The following is a 24,012-nucleotide window of genomic DNA, read 5'->3' as shown; positions in this document are numbered from 1 at the left end:
TCACATGAATACATAGTGAGGATTAGAAACTCTCTATACTGTGTAGTTGCCTCTCATAACTGAGGTAATGGGAGGGCCCAATCCATACGACACATATTGCATCCTTTGAAGTGCAAAACAAGTGATTTTAGTATATTTCATTTGTTTTATTGTTCCATTTTTATTCCACTTTTTAAAACCTTTATTAAACTTTTTTGAAAATAAACTAAATCAAACCAAATAGATGCAAAGGGTAAGTTATTAACATAACAGGCTTAAGGCATCTCAACAAATATACATACTTTTTATTGTATCTTTGAAATAAGAATTTGTTTTCCCTGTTCTCATTCAGTTCCACTGGAGTATTTGAACGCAATATTTTTCTTGTTATTTATCAAAGTGTTGTGGATTCCTTCAGTGTATTTCCTGTTTCTCCAACAGAAGTGTGAAACAATTACTCTTACGAGTTAGGGAAGATAAAGGATGGCCAGATGGCCCAGACATAAGCAAAGAGTCAAGTTTCAAACAAAACAACTTCTTTAATGGAAATTATTTCTCTTCTACAAAATCCACATATAACAGTTTCCCACCTGGAAACAATAGGCTCAGAAAACACATTCATACTCCCAAAGTCATAGAAAAATATTATATTTACTTTAAGTGTCTTTTAGGGATTTTTATTATGGAAAAACAGGATCCATTTTCTCCATCTGGCATGATAATGGCATCCACTGGACATCAGACTGAAAGCCAGGTGATTGGCGGTGCCCTCAGAACATTTGGCAAATGATCAAACATATGTGCTGGAAATCTGATGTTTCTGTTTCCCACACCTTCTGCTGAAACTGTGGTGATAAAAGGATAAAAAGAAGAAAAGTCATGCTTTAATGGTGGGACAAAGTTTTGATTTAAGCAGAAATGTATGCTTTTAAAAATCACGCTAATCTTTGATGAAAACCGCTGTCGCTGAAGATAGCACTACAAGGGAAGCGGCTATGGGAGCTGAGTGGTCTACTGTAGAGGTTATAGTATCAGACTAGGAAGACCCAGATTCAAATCCATACTCAGACTTGAGGCTTACTGGGGCAGTTACTGTTTCTAAGCATCACTTCTCTGTCAGCATTCTTGTAAGGATAAAATGTGGTGGGGAGGATGGGGACAGAATAACAGATTGTTGCATATGGCACGCCAATCTCTGAGTGGTGCAATATTCCAGGGAGTTCCAGGGTTTGGTTTCCTTGGAATGAGGGACAGTGGAGACTGTGGTTTATTTACACATGGATACAACCTGAGCCCACGATGGAGGGGCTCATGGCATCAACACCCCAGAGGGTCTCACTTCTCCCATTGTTACAGCCTTGGATTCTAGTAAAAATACAGCATGGCTCTCCTCTCTGCTTCTGCCTGCTTCTAGCTTCCCTCCCTCTCTCACATCACTCTGGCTATTGTGCTTCTCACTACCAGCCAGGTGAGGGAGGGGGCCTACCCATATGCCCTCCGGCACAAAGCAACTTCCTTTCTTATACTAACAACCCACACTTAGGACCAGTGTTTTTTTTTTCCCCTAAAAAAAAGTTTAGGGATACAGTGGTACCTTGGGTTAAGAACTTAATTCATTCTGGAGGTCTGTTCTTCACCTGAAACTGTTCTTAACCTGAGATACCACTTTAGCTAATGGGGCCTCCCGCAGCCGCTGCGCCACCACCACACAATTTCTGTTCTCATCCTGAAGCAAACTTCTTAACCTGAGGTACTATTTCTGGGTTAGCGGAGTCTGTAACCTGAAGCATCTGTAACCCGAGGTACCACTGTACTCTCATTTCCCTACTTATATTGAAATACTGCCCCTCAATGAGGCCAAACTTAGATTCACAAAATGTTTAGGGGTATGTGTACCCCTGCGTCCCCCCAGAAAAAAAGCACTGCTTAGGACCAGGTAACTCGCCAAGAAACCTGCCTGTCTCCTTTAACAATGGAATCCTCAAACTCACACCACTATGCCTGGTGGGAAGGTTGGGTATAAACACAACAAATAAATTAGCACCAATAGCAGCTTCCCTGCTGGGGTAAAACAGCAGCTAGGAATAGGGATTTTCATTAGGACTGCAGCATGAGGTGCAGGGGTGAGGTTAACTGCTTCCACCCACCTACCAATCTCAATCTGACTAGCTTCCCTTTATATTTGTTTTTTTGAAGCACCATATGCAAGTGCAAGGGCACATTTAATGAACTGTTTGGTGCTTGAGGCTAATGAAAGGTCTGGAGAAGGAACCATTTGAAATCCCAAGAAAGCATATGAGATTATTTACGGGTAGATAGCAGTGCAGGCATTTGGCAGTTGTTCCACATCCTCAACTGTCTCCGGTAAGGGAAGGCCCTTTGTCTCCGGTAAAAATGTGACCAGAAGCCCACATAGAATGGAAAGTATACCTGTCAAAATGTGAAGCAGGAAACATACAGTATGTCACATGGAGTGAGAAATAATATTTAATACTACAGTTTTAGATAGTTCAGAGGCAGGGAACAAGAAAATGTGGGGAAAGCCCTAATTGCTGGGCAGGGGGAAGTGAGTGGTTTATTTGTATATATGCATGTTTATGGGTGGATGTTTATGAATGGATGCAGGGGCACCAGCTCTTGGGAGCCCAACCCTTTTGGGGCCCCCAATATTTTTTAGGGGTGCTCCCCATGTTCAAAAAAATCAGGGCCATTGCAGAGCCAAGTGTAGTGCAGTTTCAGTGGCTGGCTCCTTCTCCTCCTGCTCCTGCCATGGAGGGGAAGGAGGAGGAAACAGCCCCCAGCCAATGGCAGCAATGGCAGGAGGAGGAGGAGCCATTGAAGCTGTGCTGCCGCCACATTCAGCTCTGCCCCTTGGCTCCTCCAACATCCTGACTTGACGTTGGGACATCACACACACAACTTTCCCCCCTCCCCCAATCTGCCTCACAGGTTAGCACCTCTGAATGGACGTGTGTCATGAGGAACACATCCCTCAGGCTGTTTATTCTAAGAGCTACTATTTAACTTTAATAATTGGTGCCTGAGTTTGCCTTTTTCCTCTTCTCTACCTCTCCCCTTTCACTTTTGTGCCATGTCTTTTAGACTGAAAGCATGCAAGCAGGGACTATCTTGTTTTTATTGTTATGTAAGCGGTTTTAATTGATTGTGTGGGAGACTTTTTGGCTAAAGAGCAGAGCACAAGTTCTCTAAATAAATAAAAGTAGTATGTAAACAAACTTAATAACAATATTTTTAAGGATTTCTATTACCTACAATATAGTGTTGGTACCTATCCAGCACAATTACACATAAGGAACTGGGCACTGCTGTACTTGTCCCCCTGACAACTCTCCAAAGGGCAGGCCTGTTCGATGCTTTCAGAAGTGCAGAGTCAGTGTGGATGGTATCAGAAGGGTGATCTGAAAATTCACTGGGAGAAAGTGGTTGTGGGAAGTGGATCTCAGCATGACACTTTGCTTCGGGGCAGGGGGATAATTGTATGGCAAAATGGAGCTACAAAACAGCAGTGAGTGTGGAACCCCAATCCCAATATTACTTCCTGAAAGAATCAGAAAAAGAAGAACCATCTTTGAAAAGAGGTCACTTTTAAAACAGTATCTTACAATAAACAATCAGAGGCAGCTCTGACCAGTAGGCTGCTAGCCGGTAGAGAAGAAATGGGGCTAAAATGCCCCCTATGTCACACAGTCCTGAGCACAATGAAACACCAAAGTTTCTATAGGGGAAAGAAAAGAGAATATATTACTGTGGATTTATGCACTAGCTTCCAAGATGCTATACTATACCTACTTTTCACATGATACCTCCATTCCACTCTGGTTTGCTTTCTTTAACTGAACTCCAGATTTGGTCTTTAAGTCAGGGTATAAGAGCCTATCAACAGGCACTTGCAAAAGTGATAATAGCAAGAATGCACTTTTTTCTAGACCACACTTCCCCAACCTGCCGCACCCCAGATATTTTGGATCCCAACTTCCTTCACCCCTAGCCAGCATGGCCAACAGCCAAGGCTGTTGAGAGTTGTGGTTAAACTACATTCATATACTGCTTTTGGAAATGTTTCTTTAGGAATGTCCTAGACCTAGACAATATCGGGGTTCCTTTGGCTCTTTTTATATGGGAATGCTAAGGAGACCTCATTCAAACCACTGGAGAGCAGAGCTGTGCACTGAGGATTTTTAAATTTTAGACTCTGAGCACACTGTGGCATGCGACTGCCTTGTAAATGGTTTTCTCTATCATTTCACCAGTGCTTTTTTTTTTTTTTATAAACTCCCACTTTTTTTTTGATGGACAACTCTAAGTCCCAATGAACTCAGTGGGGCTTACTTCTGAGTAGGCATGCATAGGTTAGCAATGCACATGTACGAGCCACTTCACTGCTTGATGTAATCTGTCAGGTTAACCATAATTTCTGCTCCACTGCTACTTCCTCCCCCAACCCAAGCCCACAACTATGTGGATTTCCTCCCCAAAGTGGTTACTCCATTTACCTGAATATTGTAGGATACAATTCAGAATTCACAAGATAGACAAGCTCAAAAGTTATGGTGATCCCCAGTCTTGCCAAGATGGCACATGATGTACTTAGCCATGGTATATCTGTGGAGGATACAGGCAGATGAAACACGAAAAGGATTTCTTTAACAATGGAAACCAAAAATCAAGATCCTATTCCTGATCCATTTCACAATGAATTCGTGTCCTTCTCATCTAACCCCTGTTGCTTCAGCAAAGCTTCTTCATGGATAAATGAGCAAAAGAAGTGATGCTATATTCTACTCAAATGAGGTCAGAAGTGGAGAATCATTTGATTATGAATGGACAAAATGGAAGTTTAAAAGAGATATTATTTATTCACCATTGGTACCTGCCCCAATATTAAGGGAAGGTATTTAATTTTAATCAATAACAATAAATGAGCTAGAAATGCAACCTCCAGATTTGAAAATAATTAGCAGCGTTACTCACATTTCACATTTACCAGCAGGTGGCACTAAAATGCTACTTTTCATTATGCAGCTGCCAGCTTAGCTTTAAAGCAGAGCAATGTGAAGCAATGCCAGAGATTCCCCGTTAGTTTTCTAGGGTTGCCATATTTCAAAAAGTGAAAATCTGGACAGAAAAGTTGTTGAACTTTACTTTGGGGGTGGGGATGGGGCAAAATTGTTAGCAAAATCGCAAAAAATGCTGTTTTTGAGCTATTTTTTCCTTTTAAAAAAATGGCAAAAATGGCCCTGTTGAAATGGCTGACACATGTCTGGATTTTCCCAGACATTTAATCCAATTTCCGTCTGGGCACTGCTGTCAACTGCTGTATTCCGTGCATGTCCAGGAAATCCTGGGCATATGGCAACCCTAGTTTTGCTCATTAGGAAAGAAAATGAAAAGCAACAGCAGCACATTACCTTTCATTAAGACTCAATATAAGGTCACAGAGCAGTGTGTGCAAGCTTTTCTGGAGTCTGCCATTATTTCCAAGAAGAAATGCAAGGTCATATTTCAGCAAGCTTCTGTTCCAAGATATGGTTGGGGTGTGTGTGTGTTTCACATATTTTTAAATGTGTGTGTGTGCGCACGCACACCTGTGGTCTGCCTTGAAAGACAAGGGTGAGTTAGCAACTAAAACAAGCGAATAAAAACGAAAAGGTTACCTTTGGGCAAGAATGCGGTCATTAAGCACGCAGCACCTGCCACGAAGGCACTTGTTGCAAAGAGAGGGCGCCTGCCAATGCGGTCAATTGTCAATAAGATTAGAAAAGCTGAAGGCAATTCCATCAGTGCTGAGACAAAGAACTCCAAATACAGATTTCCTTCTATGATTCCCAGGCGCAAGACAAGCCCTTGATAAACCACTGCACTTGTGAACCTTAAAAAGGAAGAAAAAACAGCTGCAAAAGGTTCAAAGCAGGCTGGCTTGCATGACAAAGGCCAAAGGGGAAAGCCACAGAGGCAACACAGCTGGGACTCACCAGGCATACATCAGGATTAGAGTGAACTTTCTCATCTGCGGAGTTCTAACCAGTTCGAGGAGAGACGGGTTGCTCACCTCCTTGTCGGAGAGACTGATCTAAGTAAAAGAAACAGATACCAAAACCCAAATATAATAATAATATAATAATAATTTATTATTTATACCCCGCCCATCTGGCTGGGCTTCCCCAGCCACTCTGGGTGGCTTCCAACAAAATATTAAAATACAGTAATGCATCAAACATTAAAAGCTTCCCTAAACAGGGCTGCCTTCAGATGTCTTCTAAAAGTCTGGTAGTTGTTGTTCTCTTTGACATCTGGTGGGAGGGTGTTCCACAGGGCGGATGCCACTACCGAGAAGGCCCTCTGCCTGGTTCCCTGTAACTTGGCTTCTCGCAGCGAGGGAACTGCCAGAAGGCCCTCGGCACTGGACCTCAGTGTCTGGATAGAATGATGGGGGTGGAGACGCTCCTTCAGGTATACTGGACCGAGGCCGTTTGGGCTTCAGAGGAGTTTGTACACGTAGAAGTGGTATAGAAATGAAACATCCACATAAAAATATGAAAAGTACGGGTTGATTTGCTGCCTGATGTTCTGCATGCTCTGAACGATTCATAAAATAATTTAAACAAATAATATCATATAAAACCTTGGGGAGGAGGGGAGATACTTGGACTATATCTACCAAATATTTTGCTTACTTTCAGGAAGCAATATTTCTTACCCTGTTTAAAAACTGCTGTCAAATAAGACAAGGAGCCTTGGGCTTGAGTAACTTGGGGCTACAGCTCATCAATATGCAACCCCCCCCAAAAAAACCACAATATAAGGGTGTTAGGCATTCAGATCAAAATCCAATGTACAACCAAATGAGTTTTCATCAAAGCATTAATATTAAACATTAAGTGTTATTTTTGTCTGTCATATTTTTACAGAAAATATGAAACTATTTGCATAATACTGCAAAAGCACAAAAGCAATATAGCACAAATTTTAAAAATGATTTATTTTTAAAGGTTGCCATTCTGGTTTTTCTAGTTCACATGATAGCAGATACTGCAACTTTTTGATTTTGCTAGGTTTTTACTATTTGGGGAGTTCTTCTATTTGAGTTTATTTCTGTTTTTATTTTGTTGCTTTATGATATGTGTGTGTGTATGTGTGTTTAATTGTACTTCTAAGATTTCATGTTTTTATTGTAAAATAGCCTAGTAATCTTTGTCATTTAAAGGTGGAACAGAAACAGAATAAACAGGAAGAAGTATAGACAATATTTAGTTATGTGTGATGCTGCCTTAGATTGAGTTAGAGAACTCAGTTGTCTAAACTGTCCGGTACTGCCTTAATATGCACAGCAACATATATGCACACACAGCAGGTGAAGCCATGGCACTCAATCTACCTCCTGACAGCTGAGCTGCTGCTGTTTTTTGGGAAGAGAGACAGTGGAATGGAGGTGGAAGGGAGATCAGAATGCTTCAGATACAGTGGTAGGAGTGCCAGCTTGGCTCCCTGATGCACTGGCACCATTCTGACCTCCCTACCACTTCCCTCTTCCCCTCCGAATAGGCAGCAACTCTCAGGAAAGCACAAACAAAAATATTTTGTCAACCTTGATAAATGAAAAGAAAATACTTGTGCATTTTCACTTTTTAAACTCAAATCAGCACTCAGTTCTAGCCTTGGGCCCCTCACCAACCTACCTCACACGGCTGTTGTGAAGATATAAGATTAAATAAAATGACTGGGGCGGGGGAAAGACTCAGTGCTTCTGTCATAAACCTCAAACTTTGATTCCTTTAAGCAGAGTGATGCATCTTTGGACTATAAAAGGCCATGTTTTTCTCTCCCCCTCTAAGTATAGCTCCAAGGCTTCAACCAATCCTCACCTCTCCCCCCACCTTTGTTGTTGTTGGAGAAGAAGTATGCTCTGTTGTACAATGTAAAGAAATTATAATGAAAACAACTCTACAACACCACACAGTTCAATGCCACACAGCTCGTCATCATAACAGCAGGTTTATCACCACCAGGGCATTAGCATGCCTACAAAAGATACAATACAGCAAATTTTCTCAAACTCAGAGCTTCGCTTTGAAAAGCAGAACTATGTAATCTTGGAACTAGAAACTCCACTGAGAGTACAGCCTGTGAAATGCACTTGACCCTCCCATTATCACACTTCCGGGAGCATCGTGCTCTCCTTCTGGGCGTAGAATCAAGAATGACTGAACTTGTGTATCCAAAAGGATCTGGAACGGTTCCGAAGTGCAGCTTAGAAGCCTTAGACTATTACTGAGGGCTAAGCAATTGCAGCTGTGACTAAATTAGGGTCACCCAGCTGTGGATACTACTTAAAAATATAGGCTAGGATGTTTGGGAACGATGAGGAGAGAGTAATACTAGCCTGGACACCAAGGTCACCATTCTAAAAATACTGAGATGTTGAACAAACTGAAGAATCTGAACAGATGGACATCATGCAATCCGCACATTCCCTTGTTCGTAATCTGATCACATGAAAATATGATCTTCACAAGATGGTTGACAGACAAGGCATTTGGAAGATGTGTGGCAAAAGCAAGTCTTTCATGTATGGCTGTTTAAAAAAAGGAATTTACGAAAAACTGCAGTACCTTTTTGTGTTGATTTACATTGATATAGTATAGGATCCTCTGATTTTTGGGAAGGAAAGTATTGAATTCTGCATCTGCTACTTTTAACATTACTAAATATTTTGAGGGAAATGTCCTTTAAGTTGCTAGATTTCCAACACTCCTCCTGGAGAAGAATACTGCTGCTCTGGAAGAGGCCTGACATCTACCTGAGCAGGCACGGACCTGCAATTATTGACAGGCCTCCCACTGGTGGTAGCCAGTGCAGAGTTCTCAAAAGGGGTGTTTTGGGATATGTGTAGGTTTGGGCCAGTTACAGATCCCCTGAATTCTTTTTCTTCTTCTTCTTCTTTGTCCATGAGAGCCTGATTCAGACATCTCTGTTGCACCAGCTGGTGTAGTAAAAACCGCCCTGACCAACAGGGGTTTGGACGTGGTGGTGGCTCCATTGCCCACTGTCCTGTCTGCATAGTTAGTATTTCTCTCAATAACTAATTGACCAACACCAATGTTTTCAAAGCACCTACAGCAATTAAGTGCAGTGCATAAGACAAATGAAAGAAAGATAACATGCAAGCCCTGCCATCAGGTTTCCACTCTCAAGAGGCCAGGATTTTATATGCATGCAACAGAATGAGTCTGTGCAGACTTTCTTCTTTGTGTATTCGCTGTACAAATGGTGTGTGTGAACGTTTGTGCGTGTGTTCCAGACACCTGACACCTGACCTGCCTCCAATATGACATATCCTGATGGCCCAATTTGCCAATGTGCACATGTTCAGCACAACATCTGAAAGATGAGCAGGAGTGAAACACACCCCAGAGCGAGCCCTTAATACAAAAAACAAGGTACAAAATGGGGAAAATCATCTCCTCCACACTCCAGCTAACACTTAGATGGCCACAGGGCGAGAAACAGAAAACCCAGCAGCACAAACTGAACATGCCTTGCTAACACCATGATGATGCTAAAAGTGGTGCATTTGATGCTTAGCACGTATATGGTGAGTACCTCAGTATAATGTGGTGGAAGACATTTCCCATTGTCTTTGGCGATGGACTGAATGATCTTTAGGGCTTTTTCTCCTTTTTTACGTGTCAGTAGCCACCGTGGAGATTCAGGTACTGCCCTGCAAAAGTAGAGACACTGGTAAGGATGTATCTGCAAGCTGTGTTCAGAAACCAAATAGATTTATTGCTTGTAAGAAGGCACGAAGCTAATCAACATCACCGTGCGGTTCTCCTGCCTTCCATTTTTTTTCCTGGCAAGCTGGAAGCTCTTTAATCCTCCTGTGTGAATGTGTGTGTGTTTGTGTGAAGGCTGAAACAAGCATCCCATGGAGTCAGCAAGCAATTTGACACTGCACACAGTAGAAGCCCGGTATAAGTGACCCACATAATGCTGATGATTCTGTCCATTCTTTATACATAGTTGGACAAAGAAGCACATAAATTATGTGGATGACTTGTAATATGATCCCTGGAAACTAGCGAAATGCAAACTAGATTCTAAAGGGAATGTTGCATAGTCAATTTCAGAAACTTTCAGAATCGATTGTAAATTCTGAATTGAACTGAAAAAACTTTGAGTTTACCTTGAAGAGATAGATCAACTCTTTGTAAATAGCACTCCTATTTGTCCATATTTTACACAAACTATATCTGTGGCTTTTGGTTCTATATTCAGCCATAACTCATTTCAAATATGTTCAAACAGGTATACTGTTTATAGATGTAGGCTTATATTTAAAAAGGCACAATTTGGGGAGGAGGTTACTGATGATAACTTTCTGTGTTCTTAAACAATGTATTTTGTTTACATTGTGTTTTAGAGTGTTCAAAGCACTTCAAGGGCATATCACAGCAATCCTTATAATTCTGAATGAAGGTCAGTATTATCGTTCCCCTACAGTAGATGTGGGCAATTTAATGACCTGTGAGACAGACAGAGGACTACTCATAATTACTAAAGCTCCCAGTTTATACTACAGGACCTCATACTGTGTACTATATAATTATTCTAAAGATCCAAGAAAGAAAATAACATCAAATTACCAGTAATACAACAGGAAGAGGAAGTTGGGGAGTGTCGTAGCTAGCTGAATCTCTCGCCATGTGGGAATGAGATAAGCAATTCCAGGAAGAATCACAACTCCAAGGGTGAAAAAGATCTGAATTACAATTCCAACAATCCTTCGCTGATCTGAACCAACTATCTCTGTCACTGAATACAGAAATGGACAAAATAAAAGACATTGAAAGGAAACAGCCTGCACATTATTAAAACCATTAATAGGGTGATGATAGCAAGTCACTGTTCTGTGGTACATGTGGAGATATTTTGCTTGGTATTGCTGACTTCTTTACATTAGTTGGCAGAAGAAAATTAATGTCACAGATGTCTGATGTTATGAATCTATGGCCTGGTTCAGACATAGCTATCTCAGTTAACAAACCATTGTTTATTAGGCTAAGAACAAGTGGTTAGCCTGGACATTCATCCCTCCCTCCTTCCCTTTCATTCCCCATTCTTCTGCACAATGTATTGCCTTAAATCACACTTTCCCATTACATCCAAACTTGGAAACTGGTTTAATCTCTGGCTACAAAAGTGGGGCACCAAACCAGATGGTTCAACAATAGACAGAAATCCTGCCATTGTTTATGAAACCAAAATAATTGTATCTGGATTGAGCCCATATCTCATTCATTGGTGAGATAGTGCATGTTGGTATTCTTTGGTCTTATTACTATTGAGTGAGCATCTATGTAGCTTCACATGTATAAAAATGTCCTATAAAGAACACATTTTTTTTCTCCTGAGTGATGCTGGCTTCTGCCTACCTTCACTGTAAAACAGACGGATGTACATACCAACAATCTGAGTGATGATTCCATATTCTCCACTCCTTTAGTTTTGGGATTTAACTTTTAAAATGCCACGTGCACACTTCTCCCAATTAAATGTATAATTATATGTCACCTCCCCACCTTGAAAACCAGAAACGGCTCATGGAGTGTGGTGGTAAATTAGTGATGAATTACTTTCCTCTGTGCTCAAAAATGTATGTCTAAAAAACCGAACCCAACCAATGGTGACTGCATTTTTTAAAGCCAGCTCACCACTCAAATTAGGTACATCTCTGTGCATTCTTAAATTTATAAACCATGGGCTTATTTAAAATCTGGGTCATATTAGATCGGCTTGTGACCAAACTATACACAATTCAGAAGCCATTATTGTCTTCAATAAACTTATTGTTTTTGCAGTCCCTGAGGCAGATAACAAAAACAGGAGAGCTATTGAGCCTCTGGTCAGCTGCTGTACATGGATCTTGTGTGAAATTTTGCCTGGTGGGTCATGAACTGGGGTCAAATGAGATGTGACCTGGGGTTAAATGGATTGCTGCATTTCATATGCATGTTTGTTAACATTCAAGTAGCAGCTGCTGGGGATGGGACTGATAATTATCAGGACTGCAGCGTGGCAGAGAGGGAGAGTTTAACCTTTTCTCCCCTTGCTGTGACAGAAGTGGTTCCTTTGGAACTTTTATCAACATCAGGAGGAAATCTCCACCACCAGCACTATCAGAATAAAATGTCTTCAAATGAACCAATCCCTGCATAATCAACCCACCCTTTCATGCAGTAATTTAGCAATATTCACAATGCAATCTATTGATTTTATGTGCAATGTGCCTACAGTATAATGATCCCATTCAAGAAATCCCCTTTTTTCATCTAGTATCCCACATATTACATGCATATATGAAGAGGAAGAATGGAAAACACGCCAAGTCTTACCAATGACAAAGCTTGTCATCCAGGTTCCCTTTCCAAATACACCTTGTAGAAAGCGAAATATCGAAAATACTACAATATTTGGTGCAAAAGCCACTATGAGGCCACATAGTCCTGCCCCAAAGGAGGAAATGAGGTAAATGTTGATTCTGCCGTATCTGTCAAGAACAGAAAGTGTGAGAGTAAAACAGAGAGAACAGGGTTACCTGGTGTGAAAAGAGCTTTTAAGGTCTTGTCCTTTCTTCCTGGGTGATGCCTGGTTAGCAAACCAGCTCTGGGAATGGTAGGGATGCTCTCTCCCCCACTCCCACCCCTCACTAGTCACCTCACTGAAGGCAGACTGAACATATCCCTAAGCTTCCTAAGCTTCACACATAATGACATACAAAAGTGCTGTGCCGAAAACTCTCCTCCAATTTCTCTAAAATTTTGTTCCTCTACGAAAGAGACTTCTGCTGTTCTGCCTCATTCAAGGCACACTTTATAATTTTGGTGGGTGTGGACAGGGCTTTTTTTCCAGCCAGAACTCAGTTCCAACACCTCTCAGGTGGACACCATTGCCATTCTAAGAGAGGAAGGTGTTCATGGTGAGTTTTGACACCTTTGTTTCTGGAAAAATAGCACTGGGTGTGGAGTTGAGTTTACCTTATTGTGTCAGTGAGTGTTTTTTTCTTTCCATTAAACTTTCTCCCATATTTCCTGATCTGAAAAATCACCATGGGAAGAAGCTGCTCATGATGTCTCTTTCTGCCTTTAACTGAAGCTTGGGAGGCTGGGGTAACTTGCTTCCAAGTGCCTAAGGCTGGTGTGCTCCTTCCCTTTTGCTTAAAAAACACCAATAGCTCTCTGCAATTATGTCTTTAAAAATAAATATGCAATTTAATAAAACGAACAGTTGTCAGGGGCACTGTAGATAACCTCTCTCCAGCTTCCCTTGCTAACAGGAAAGGCCAACTGAAGACATCGAAGGTTTTTCAGGAAATGTGAGCACCTGGGAAGGCTGCAGAATGTAGAAGGAAAGAAGAGACACTCACAAAACCTCTTGGCCACATCAAAATAATTGCAACAACCCCTCCACATTTCATGCATGAAAATTTCACTGAAATTTTCTTTCAGCTTTGACAATTTTCAAATGCTTTCTCCCCACATGAGTTGATGGAGAATGGATAAAAAACATGGAAGACGTTTTGGGTACAGTACTAACACAATGTAAACACTCACTCACATAAGTAAAGTAACGTGTGAAGCAGCCCTGTCTGCAGTTGAAGAATGAAATGGTTTGTAGTTTGGTTAAAAAAGAAAATTTTACCTGTCTGAAGCGTAGCCTAGGTAAAATCCTCCTACCAAAAAACCGAGATTGAGGAGAGATTGTGTCATATCTATTAGCCATCTGTCCTCACAAACAAGGTTGTACTGTGGGAAGAAGAAAAAGATACAGTAAGTTTCTGTAGAAGATAAAGTTTTTATTTGACAAAAGATTCCAGTCTTGAAAACAATATCCGAGGGAGGCTGCAGGAGAAAGGGAATCACTGTAAAAATTGCCTCCCTCCTTTTTCCCTTCACAGAAACCTTCACTGCAGCAAAAAGCCTTCTGTGACTAGAGATACACCTAGTCTTTTTAAAAAGGGAACTGAAACATTAGAATTGACATTCTCTATATAAACTATGCCAGGTTTATATAGAACTAATGTTCAATTTAAGAAACTTATAAAACTATTTAGGATCATATTTTGATGGTGGCTGGGCCTGTGAAGTCTTACCCTTTACAGATGTCATAAAAGAATCTCATATGAAGTTAGGTCCAAAACATATTTGCTGCCTGAGGCAAAAGACAAGATGGTGCCTCCCCCCCCCCCCCCGCCATTCCATGTACACAAGCCAATACTGGTAATGGGGCAGCGTCCTCCACCATATTTGAGGTCAGCAGGCTAGCTTAGAAGGTGAACGGCAGGCCTAGTAGCACAAAGAGGTCTACCCTTCAACAACTTGCTGCTGCTCCCCACCTCAAGCACCTGCTGCCGGAGGTTGCCATCTTCCTGTCTAATGGTAGGGTTGGCCATTGTTTTTCAGAGGATCATCCCTGGAAGGCCTCAATGAAAATATAAGAAATGGGGGCAAAATGGAGGGAGTGATAGGTAAAGTAAAGACAGAAGACATTGTTAGCACCCAAGTCTTGCCTGCTGTGACATTCTTGCCAGGAACAAGATATGGGGGTGGGGTGGAGTGGAAATGCCACTTTGAATAGAAACCATCTGGCTTTGTCAGTCCTTGAGCTAACTTTGGTTGATACCGTATCATCTACATGATAAACATGTCTTAAACTCTGTTGTACTTCTAAGACATCACAGATAAACACTGTTTGTTCTTTCAGTGTTCAACAGCTATCTCCTGACTTAGTGCTGTGAGTGAAATGGTTCCGCCTTTTTGAGCACATCCAAGAAAAAGAAAAGTTTAAAAGAGCTAAGCAAATCTCCATCTCAGTACTCTGATCTGTAATCTTGAAGATTTCACGAAATAACTTTTTGGAAAGATTTAACCCAAACCTACTTCCAAGATTCCAGTGGGATAGCCTGATTAATACCAGTTGTCGTAGAGAACTAGTGACCTCAGTCTCTGAAAACTTGCATGAATACAATAAAACTAGCATTAGCAATAGACAGATTTTGGAGAATGCATAATTATTTAGGAGCATGATTTTTGCTTCGTCAACATGAGAAGAGCTTAAACTCCTCAACACACCGTTACATCCTTGACTGAGATCACTAATTAAAATAATAAAATAATGAATGTAATTAATTCCAACACTGATTATCTGAGCAATTCCAGCAAGAACTAACTCCTTTTTAGCACTCCATAGCATTTTATTTATTTAGTTTTAGTCTCACATTTAAACAGTCCCATCTTTTTAGTAGGGCCAGTTCCCATGCTAGATTACTCAGCTTTTTATTTGGTATGTTAGAGTGGTTTTTTCCTTTAAGGGTGGTATCTGATACATAGAGTAGACCCATTGAAACCAATGCTTTTAATTAGCCATATTTGAATGCTACATTTTAGCATGATAAGATCCATACATGGGGTAGATCTGCACATTAACTTTGTGTATTGTACGTTTTTTGCATAATTTTTGGTATGTAGGTTATATAGCATGTATAAAGGAGGGTTAATTGTAGGTGATGTTACAATCAACAGACTTTTATCACACATGGGCCTATATATGTACCAGGAAGAGAATCTAATTCACAGTATGTTCATTAGAATGTGTAGAAATGGTTTCAGTTAGCATGGAACTAGGATTGTTTATGATGGGTTAATTTGATTTCTGAAGTTAAATGCTTATAGCCTAAACATGTGCAAAATAAATATTATCTAGTCCAGTGAGAAACCATAAAAATATCTAAATGGGGTACCAAGATTCCTTGCCAATTGTTTATTTATATGAAAACACTGGCACAATCAATATTTTGAGAGGGGGTGTTGCTTTCTTGTATTTGATTGACAATTGATTTATTGCATTTTGCTGTCATTTTATTGTATTAATAAAAGGTTTGAGGACCTTTGGGATGAAAAGCGGTATATACATGAATGGATAAATAAATCCTGCTGTCCTTAGAGCTAAGTAAGGTCTGTGTATCGATGGGGAATGTAGTACTTGGCCCTTAAAATAGCTTCAACAGCAACAGTAATGTTTCATATAGGACTTTATTATGTTGCTGACATCAGTATGTTCTAAACAACTGCATTTCGTCTTCTAGGAAACCAATTATCTTCCCACAAAGGGCATGTTAATCTGGCAAATGTTAACTTGGCAGAGCGAAAGTGTTTGCAGGCAGCGGACCAGAATGTATCCTCCATGGAGGACCAAGTGTCAAGATTACAGCAAAAACAAAGCAGCTCCAGGCGTAACTTGACCCGAGAGCTTGGTAAGTACTTCCAGAAGTTTGACTCTGGCTTAGGGGAGAAACACCCTGGGGCCTGGATGAAGAACCTTCAGCCTTTCATACTTTGTTGGACTTCAGCCACTAGCCAGAATGGCCGATGGTCAGGGATGGAAAAATTGTAGTCTAACATCTGCAGGGCCACAGGTTCCCATCACCGCTCTAGAAGCTCTCTGTGCTCTCTCCTGGAGGCCTGCTACTGCTCTCAGAGAACCGCCATCTACTGACCATCTACTGACCAACCAGCCAGCCAGCAATCTAGTGGGATAGTTGGCTTATATAACTAGATAGATAGCCATTAACCTCAGAATGCTCATAGGAAATCATGTGCTGTCACAACACTATGATTTTCTTGAATGCATTTTTTTTAGTCAAGGGTGGAGGAGGCAAAACTTCATGCCTAGGCTATGGACAAGGCTAGGCTTCAGGCATGAGATTCCTCACCTACAGGTGTAGGAGAACTGTCTCCTTGTGCTAGGAGATTGGGGCAAGCCTTCTCCTAAGCTAGTCATTAAGGCTGTGCTTGCTTACTGAGGGCTAAGCCCCATCAGACACAGCAAGACTTACCTGAGTAAACATGCATGGGATTGTGCTACATATTGCAATAGGGAAAAACACATGCAGAGACTGAAGAGTTATAAGAACGTCTGGATTGGTAGTTATATCCAGACAGCCACAGAGCTTTCATTTCTCTAAAAAAGTTGATGTGACTGCATCCCAATGGTCACCATCTACATTACTAGGAACACTGCTTGAAGGAAGAGGTGAAGTAGTGGAGCAGGATTTTCCACCCCCAAAAGTAAGCAGTAAGAAATACTTGCTGCAACAGTAAATGTTTCCTCCACATGCATCATTTGCCTTTGGTTTGGCAAAAGGTAGGAGGGCCGGTGGTGCTGTGGGTTAAACCACAGAGCCTAGGGCTTGCCGATCAGATGGTCGGCAGTTCGAATCCCCGTGACGGGGTGAGCTCCTGTTGCTCGGTCCCTGCTCCTGCAAACCTAGCCGTTCGAAAGCACGTCAAAGTGCAAGTAGATAAATAGGTACCGCTCCAGCAGGAAGGTAAATGGCGTTTCCGTGTGCTGCTCTGGTTCGCCAGAAGCGGATTAGTCATGGCCACATGACCCGGAAGCTGTGTGCCGGCTCCCTTGGCCAGTAAGGCGACATAAGCGCCGCAACCCCAGAGTCGGCCACGACTGGACCTAATGGTCAGGGGTCCCTTTACCTTAGGAGGGCCACTGGGCACAGGTACAACTGCTGTTGCATTCCCAGCCCTCGCATGCTTTGCAAACAAAAAGTCCCTGATTCTTGCTCCATCTGCACTATGTATTTGAACATGCTACTACAGTCATGGCTTCCCCAAAGAATCCAGGGAACTGAAGTCTGATAAAATTGCTGAGAGTACTTAGAATACCCCTGTTGCCCCTGTAGAGAAACAGTTCCCCAGGAAGAGGGATTGATTGTTAAAGCGTTCTGGGAATTGTAGATCTGTGAGGGGAAAAGGGGTCTCCTAACAACTCTCTGTGCCCTTAACAGATTACAGTTCCCAGGATTCTCTGGGGGAAGCCATGACTGTTTATAGTGGTGTGATACTGGTTTAAATGTATAGTGCAGATGGGGCCTCAGTCTCAGGTATCTCTTAGTTATAGTATAATAATCAAATATCCAATTAGAACAGGGAAAGGTCCTTGTCTGCAACCCTGGAGAGCTGCTTCCAGTCAGCATGGAGCATTTGTCTTCAACTGGTGGGTTGGGACTAGGGATGAAAGAGAACTACAACTCATTGAAAGCTGAATATATCCAATTTCCCCTTTCCAAAATACCGTAAGAACTGAAATGCACCATCCTTCAAAATGCACAAGTATCCAAATTTTGCAATGCTGTTCTCCAATTGAAGCTTAATACAATGCATATGTTAGTGGAAATAGTGCATAAAAATAAATATATTGGTGAAAATAGCATGCAAAATGCTTAACATTAGGAGAAATTGTTTGCAAAAATGTGCACATTTGTCAAAACTGTTTCCAATGCTGTGTTGATTAGGATAAATTTGCACTAAAATGCTGAAGAATTTTCACGAGGATTTTTAAAAATTCACAGAAATTTTGAGAACTGAAGACTGGAAAAATGAGAAACTATGGGCCCGTCCATACTTTCATTTGTTCCATGATTTCAAGTCAAGAGTCCAAGAGTGTTTTTTTTGTCCTGCGACTTTCCCTGGGAAAACCCACTGTTTACTGCTGAAATCTGAACAAACATCAGTCCGCAGACTGACATAACACAACAGCAACATTACCACCCTGTGAATAACAAAAGCAAGACATGGGTCCCTAAATGCATGTTGGGACTAAAGGTGGACCCAAGATTGGGAAAGTGTGAAGACTTCAGGCATACAGTAGCTTGGTAGGCTGATGGCCCAGCTCAGTATAACACAGCTTCCTGTGTTCATTACAGTGTCTGAAAGCAGCTACTAATGCTACCATATCCGCCTGTCCTTAAATCTGTCATATTTCAGTGTTAATGATTAACAAAATGTTACCACAGACAACCAAAGCAGGATTAAATCAAAAAGATCACTGTCCTTTTTCTCATTCTCTAATCACCCTCCTGCCTCCACCAGCAACATTTCAGCAAAACAATTTCTACTGTATTTATCTAAAGAATGTATTGATATGAGCTCCAGGAAAGAAAATGAACAATATCTAAAATACTGTAATATATTTCTATTTCTATCTTAAAATGTATACCAGATCTAATTCAAACAGAACAAAACTAGTTCTGGAAAGTTATAGTCCACAAGTGTAATGTGAATAAGATACTATTAAAAGTGGGTTCCCTTTTACTATTCTGGTGCAAACTAATATCACGAAAGTTAGTGACATAACTTGCATACCTGATCTGCTCCTCCTGTAATTGTGCTTTCTACAGACTACTCCCTAAATAAATACTGTTCTAACTCTGGTACTGTTTGTTTAATTATTTAATCAGTTGCTTTTATTGTTCTATTTGATTTACTGTGTTTTAGGTAGTTTGCAATCTGCAATGAGGTCACTACCTCAGGCAAGAGATGAGTTAGGAATACGAAAGATAAATAATTTTCTTTATTTCAGGACTTGCATGTGTTCCAGTCGGTGCTGAGGAATATTTGAGCACCTTTTAATAATATCTTGTATTTTCAACAGGCATTGCTTCTTTATTGCACTATGCTTTGGTGCAACTTAAGATCTCTTGGTGCAAACTAATTTAGGTTACAATCCTAAATGGGCAAGTTGGTTTAGGTTCTCTTCCTTAGTTTGCAAAGAGCCTCCTTCAACATCCAAAATTCACATATCACAGATGGATATCCACCGTAACCTGTATCAGCAGACCTTCTTGTTCACTTCCCCCCACCCTCTTTTTTGTTGTTCTACAACCTGTCTAAAAAAAGTTTTGTGAAACTCAAAAGCTACTTGCGCTGTTTATGACTTTCAGCCCATCCTAAAATATTAAGTGGTTGTTGTGCATTGGATTTTTTCTTAATGGACCAACACAGCTAGCTGCATTTTTCATACTTGATTGTTGGTGTTTTATGTTTGCTCAGTTATTCTCATTTTATAAATGTCCTTGCTGGCATAGTGTTACTTTCCCCTCTCTTTATTATGGCTGAAAATAATAAAATTGATCTGAACTCAATTTTAGATTTTCAACTTTAAGATCACAAGAAACTGCCTTGTACCAGGTCAGATTATTTGTCTGTTTAGCCTAGTTTTGCTGACAGGCAGCAGTGGGTAGAATTGGTTCCCATCACTAACTATCTGATCCTTTTTTGCAATGCCAGGGATTAAATCTAAGACCTTCTGCATGCAAAGGATGTGCACTACCAGTGAGCCACACTCACTTCCTAATGTATTGTCGAATGATAAATGACAAGAAATTCATCCAGAGAGATATACACTGTTTATCTGAATTGGTGCTGCCCTTCTGTACAACTGTATTGCCTCAGTTTCCAAGAGGAGTCATTTACATATATTCTATTAGCCCATCCATTATCTGAAATGCCATAGCTCTCATTATACTCTTCTATTTCGAAGAGTCAGTAGAAATGGCTCAGTTTTGGAATTTGCTCACATATTAAACACATTAAACACTGGCGCTGCTGTTTAAGGTTACCTATGAAACTTTCCAATTGCTGTTGTGGAGAAGATTTATTATCTGTGTCAACCCACCATAGTTTGCACTCCAGACTTCTTCTTTTATGTATTTTATAGTCCTGTATTGCTAATGAAAACATGGCTGGAGGATGTATTTTGAATTCTCTTACCTCGCTGGCAATAGTTGAATGAGGTTCTTTGTAGAGCCAGCCATCCCGGCGGCATGTTGTAAGTGACACATTGCTCAAGCTGCTGCTGGTAAGATGAGACAGTGGGTTGGTGCAGCTAGAAGAGGTGTTATGCCACTCCATGTCATACTTCTTGCACTGGGAAGAATCATTCACCAGACTTGAAGCTCGAATGGTAACGTTGTACTCCTCTTCAAATGTCCATCCACATTGCTTCCTTAATTTAGATGCATAAGGAACCCTGCACCAATATTGCTCTGGGTCCCGGCCAAGGAACACAACACCAACAAATAAGAAGGAAAAGGTTATACCAGTCTGGCAAAGGAGGAGGAAGACCCGCTTTTGAAACCTTCCAAATTCCCCAGCCTCTTTTAGAAACTCTTCAAAAGACGGCATTGTAGACAGTTCCTCCCCTCCCCCAAGTCAGATGAATCCAAGAGGTGACACAGCGTCAACAGCTCTCAAACTTTGTGGCTGTTGCCGGTGCTTCCTATAAATCATGTACGCGCAATCTCTCTCTTCTTTCTCTGTCTTCCTCTCTGTCTCCCTCAGCTACACACACATGCAATCAAGTAGCAAAAGCAATGCCGGGGCAGAGCAAAGTTACACACACACACACACACACACACACACACACACACACGAGTTGTACTGTCAGTTTGGCACAATGCTTACGCACAGAACTGTAGGATTTCACTATACACTTGGCACGCATGCTGCCCCAAAGAAGGGGGCGTATATATTTTTTCTGTCTACCCAAAGGAGAGATTATGTAATCAAAATGGTTAACTCTTTAGGGACATGCAAACAGCCGAATATAAAGCAGAACTGTGGTCGTTTCCCATAAAAATTAATCCACATTTGTCAAATTGAACAGAAATTATGGGAAAGGATCCACTTTGTTAAAATCCATTAAACTTCTCCCTCCCCACAACACTTGGGTTCTTGCTACTGTAGCGGTTAATTAACATATTTCAGTTGGTAATTGGAATAGATAACCACATAGGTTACTGCCAAGAGGTTATAATGTGGGTCCAGTGGTGTGAGGGGGAACCAGACACGGAAAATATCAGCTGCTGGCAGTTAGAAACAGTGGAAATGAAGAAAAATGAAAGAGAAAAGAGGTGAAGCGAAAAGGTAGCTAGAAGAGTCACTACTAAGAAGATGAGGAGCAATCATGGGCGTCCACAAGATATTTTACTGAAGGGGCAAAGTAAATACTTCAAATTAATAAATAAACATGCGTAGTTGAAAAGTGAGAGCAGGCAAGTTTTTCACTTTAAAAAATGAGGAGAATGGTGCCTACACTATTTGCCACATCGCTCAAAAATGAATGCTGGAAATATGGGAATTGTGGTTCATTTGGTGGCACAGGAGGCTGTTCCCCTCCCCACTGGGCACCCATGCAACCAAGCATGGAACAACAGAAACTTTAAGGGAACATTCAAGTCAGGCTGACTGTCCTCTATCTATGATAGATAATTGGCAGTGTTGCCACAATAATCAAAAAATGGTTTGGGGTGTGTGTGCTCTATCATGTTTTTGTTTTCTCATGTTTATGCTTCTTAATTAAAAGTTTTTCCTGTTTAACTAGAGCAGTGCACAAATTAACCACTCAAAATTACCCAGCCCTTTCTGTGAGCAGGAAAACTGTGGTGCGTGGGGGGGGGGCAGGGAATATTTTAGTAAATTTGTCCAAGGGAAGGGGAGGAGAAAAGCCCCAACAATTACGGGGGGGGGGGGCTCACCAGTGGGAGTAGCAGAGCTACTTGCTTGGTTCCCCTAAAAGGTTTAGATTTTTGCTTGTGGCAGTGGCCACAACTGTGGTTGGAGGCCTGGGAGTCATTTTGCACCCTCCACAATGCCCCAAATTTAGCACGGTTCCAGGACATTAAAGGGGGTGGGAGCAGAGAGACACCACAAAAAATGGTGGAGAATATTTAGGCAAAGTTCTGCAATACTGCCTTCTTTTAAGAGGGAGACAGGGCTCTACTTGTCTTATAAAATATATAACAAACCATGGCAAATTCACCATGCACAGGCAATGTAGATAGACTGGTGGTTTTCAACCAGTGTGCCGTGGAACCCTGGGCTGCCTGGAAAGATGGTCAGGGGTGTTGCGGGCAAACTGGCCTCTGTCCCTCTTTCCATTCCTCCTTCCTCTGATGCCCTCTCACATCTCTGCCTCCCAAAGTCTTGCACAGCTGTTTGTTGCAGCAACTCTGGCTGCAAGCTCCCCAGGTCAGGGGTCAGCAACCCTTTTCAGCCGCGGGCCGGTCCACCATCCCTCAGATCATGTGGTGGGCCGGACTATATTTTGAAAATAAAAATAAAAATGAAAGAATTCCTATGCCCCACAAATAATCCAGAGAAGCATTTTAAATAAAAGCACACATTCTACTATGTAAAAACACCAGGCAGGCCCCACAATTAACACAGAGATGCATTTTAAATAAAAGGACACAGTATACTGATGTAAAAACATGCTGATTCCCGGACAGTCTGCGGGCCAGATTGTGAAGGCGAATGGGCCGTATCCGGCCCCCGGGCCTTAGGTTGCCTACCCCGGCCCCAGGTGAATGGTGTCTCTAGGGCTGGCCAGAGGGTGCTTCCCAGGCCCCTGTGGAGCAGTGGGAGGAGGCACCTCTCTTTGGGGCAGGCAGCTCAGAGACCGGGGCGGCTGCCCAGAGGACTCCCAAGGAGTGGGGAGAAGAGAGGAGGCCGAGGGAACACTCCACAAGAGAGGGTGTTTGAAAAGGGGTGAGGGGCTGACAACTCTGCAGGCAAGGGGTGACACAACTGGGCACCTGAGCCCCACAGAGGTGCTGCAGAAAGAATGTAGTTGGTCAAGCAAGACATGGACTGGAAAAGGTTGAAAAGGTTTTGCTTCTTTTACGTCATCACTTCTATTTTCTTCTTTCTTCTTCTGTCTTTTCATTCCTTTTCCAAAAGGTGGCAACACTGGATAGATTTAGATATATCCCATGCCTCGGGGTCAGCATAACAACTTGTAGATTAACCCTAAGACATGGGAAATGTCATTTTTCCATCAGCTGTATCCACAGGGTTCCCACCTTTTGAAAAGCATAATGTTGTTATTTCCATGGATTTAAAGCTATTTTTAACCATTCCATTAGCTGATGTAAATACCAGCCATTACAGAATAGTAGTAATAACAAACTTGCTCTGTAAAAGGACAGGAATCCCTGGGCACATCTGTAGGCAGAAGGCTAAAATGGGAAAGAAAGATCAAAGAGAGTCAGGGATTCAGTGTTAAACTGATGTTAGGGGAAAGAAAACTTCAATTAAACGCACAATAAAAGATCCCAAGAATGTTTTGTCTGATAATATTGTTGTCAAGTCATTACATTCC

At 41.6% G+C, this 24,012-nt stretch overlaps 1 protein-coding gene across 1 annotated transcript; it reads right to left on the bottom strand.

The window, feature by feature from the left end:
- Positions 1-498: 498 nt before the first annotated feature.
- Positions 499-21,187, bottom strand: SLC22A3 (solute carrier family 22 member 3). Its single transcript, XM_081000690.1, has 11 exons — positions 20,622-21,187; positions 13,699-13,802; positions 12,393-12,547; positions 10,644-10,812; positions 9,601-9,718; positions 5,973-6,070; positions 5,655-5,869; positions 4,494-4,602; positions 3,603-3,715; positions 2,289-2,409; positions 499-824 (listed from the first exon to the last, which is right to left on the bottom strand). The coding sequence occupies exons 1-11, from the start codon at positions 21,033-21,035 to the stop codon at positions 770-772; spliced, it is 1,671 nt and encodes a 556-aa protein (XP_080856816.1). The 5' UTR covers positions 21,036-21,187; the 3' UTR covers positions 499-769.
- Positions 21,188-24,012: the final 2,825 nt, after the last annotated feature.

This window comes from Podarcis pityusensis (assembly GCF_964106645.2).
Source record: "Podarcis pityusensis genome assembly, chromosome: 3".
In the NCBI taxonomy this organism is placed as follows: domain Eukaryota; kingdom Metazoa; phylum Chordata; class Lepidosauria; order Squamata; family Lacertidae; genus Podarcis; species Podarcis pityusensis.
The sequence above is the reverse complement of the archived record's forward strand: the minus strand, read 5'-3'. Positions and strand labels throughout refer to the sequence as shown.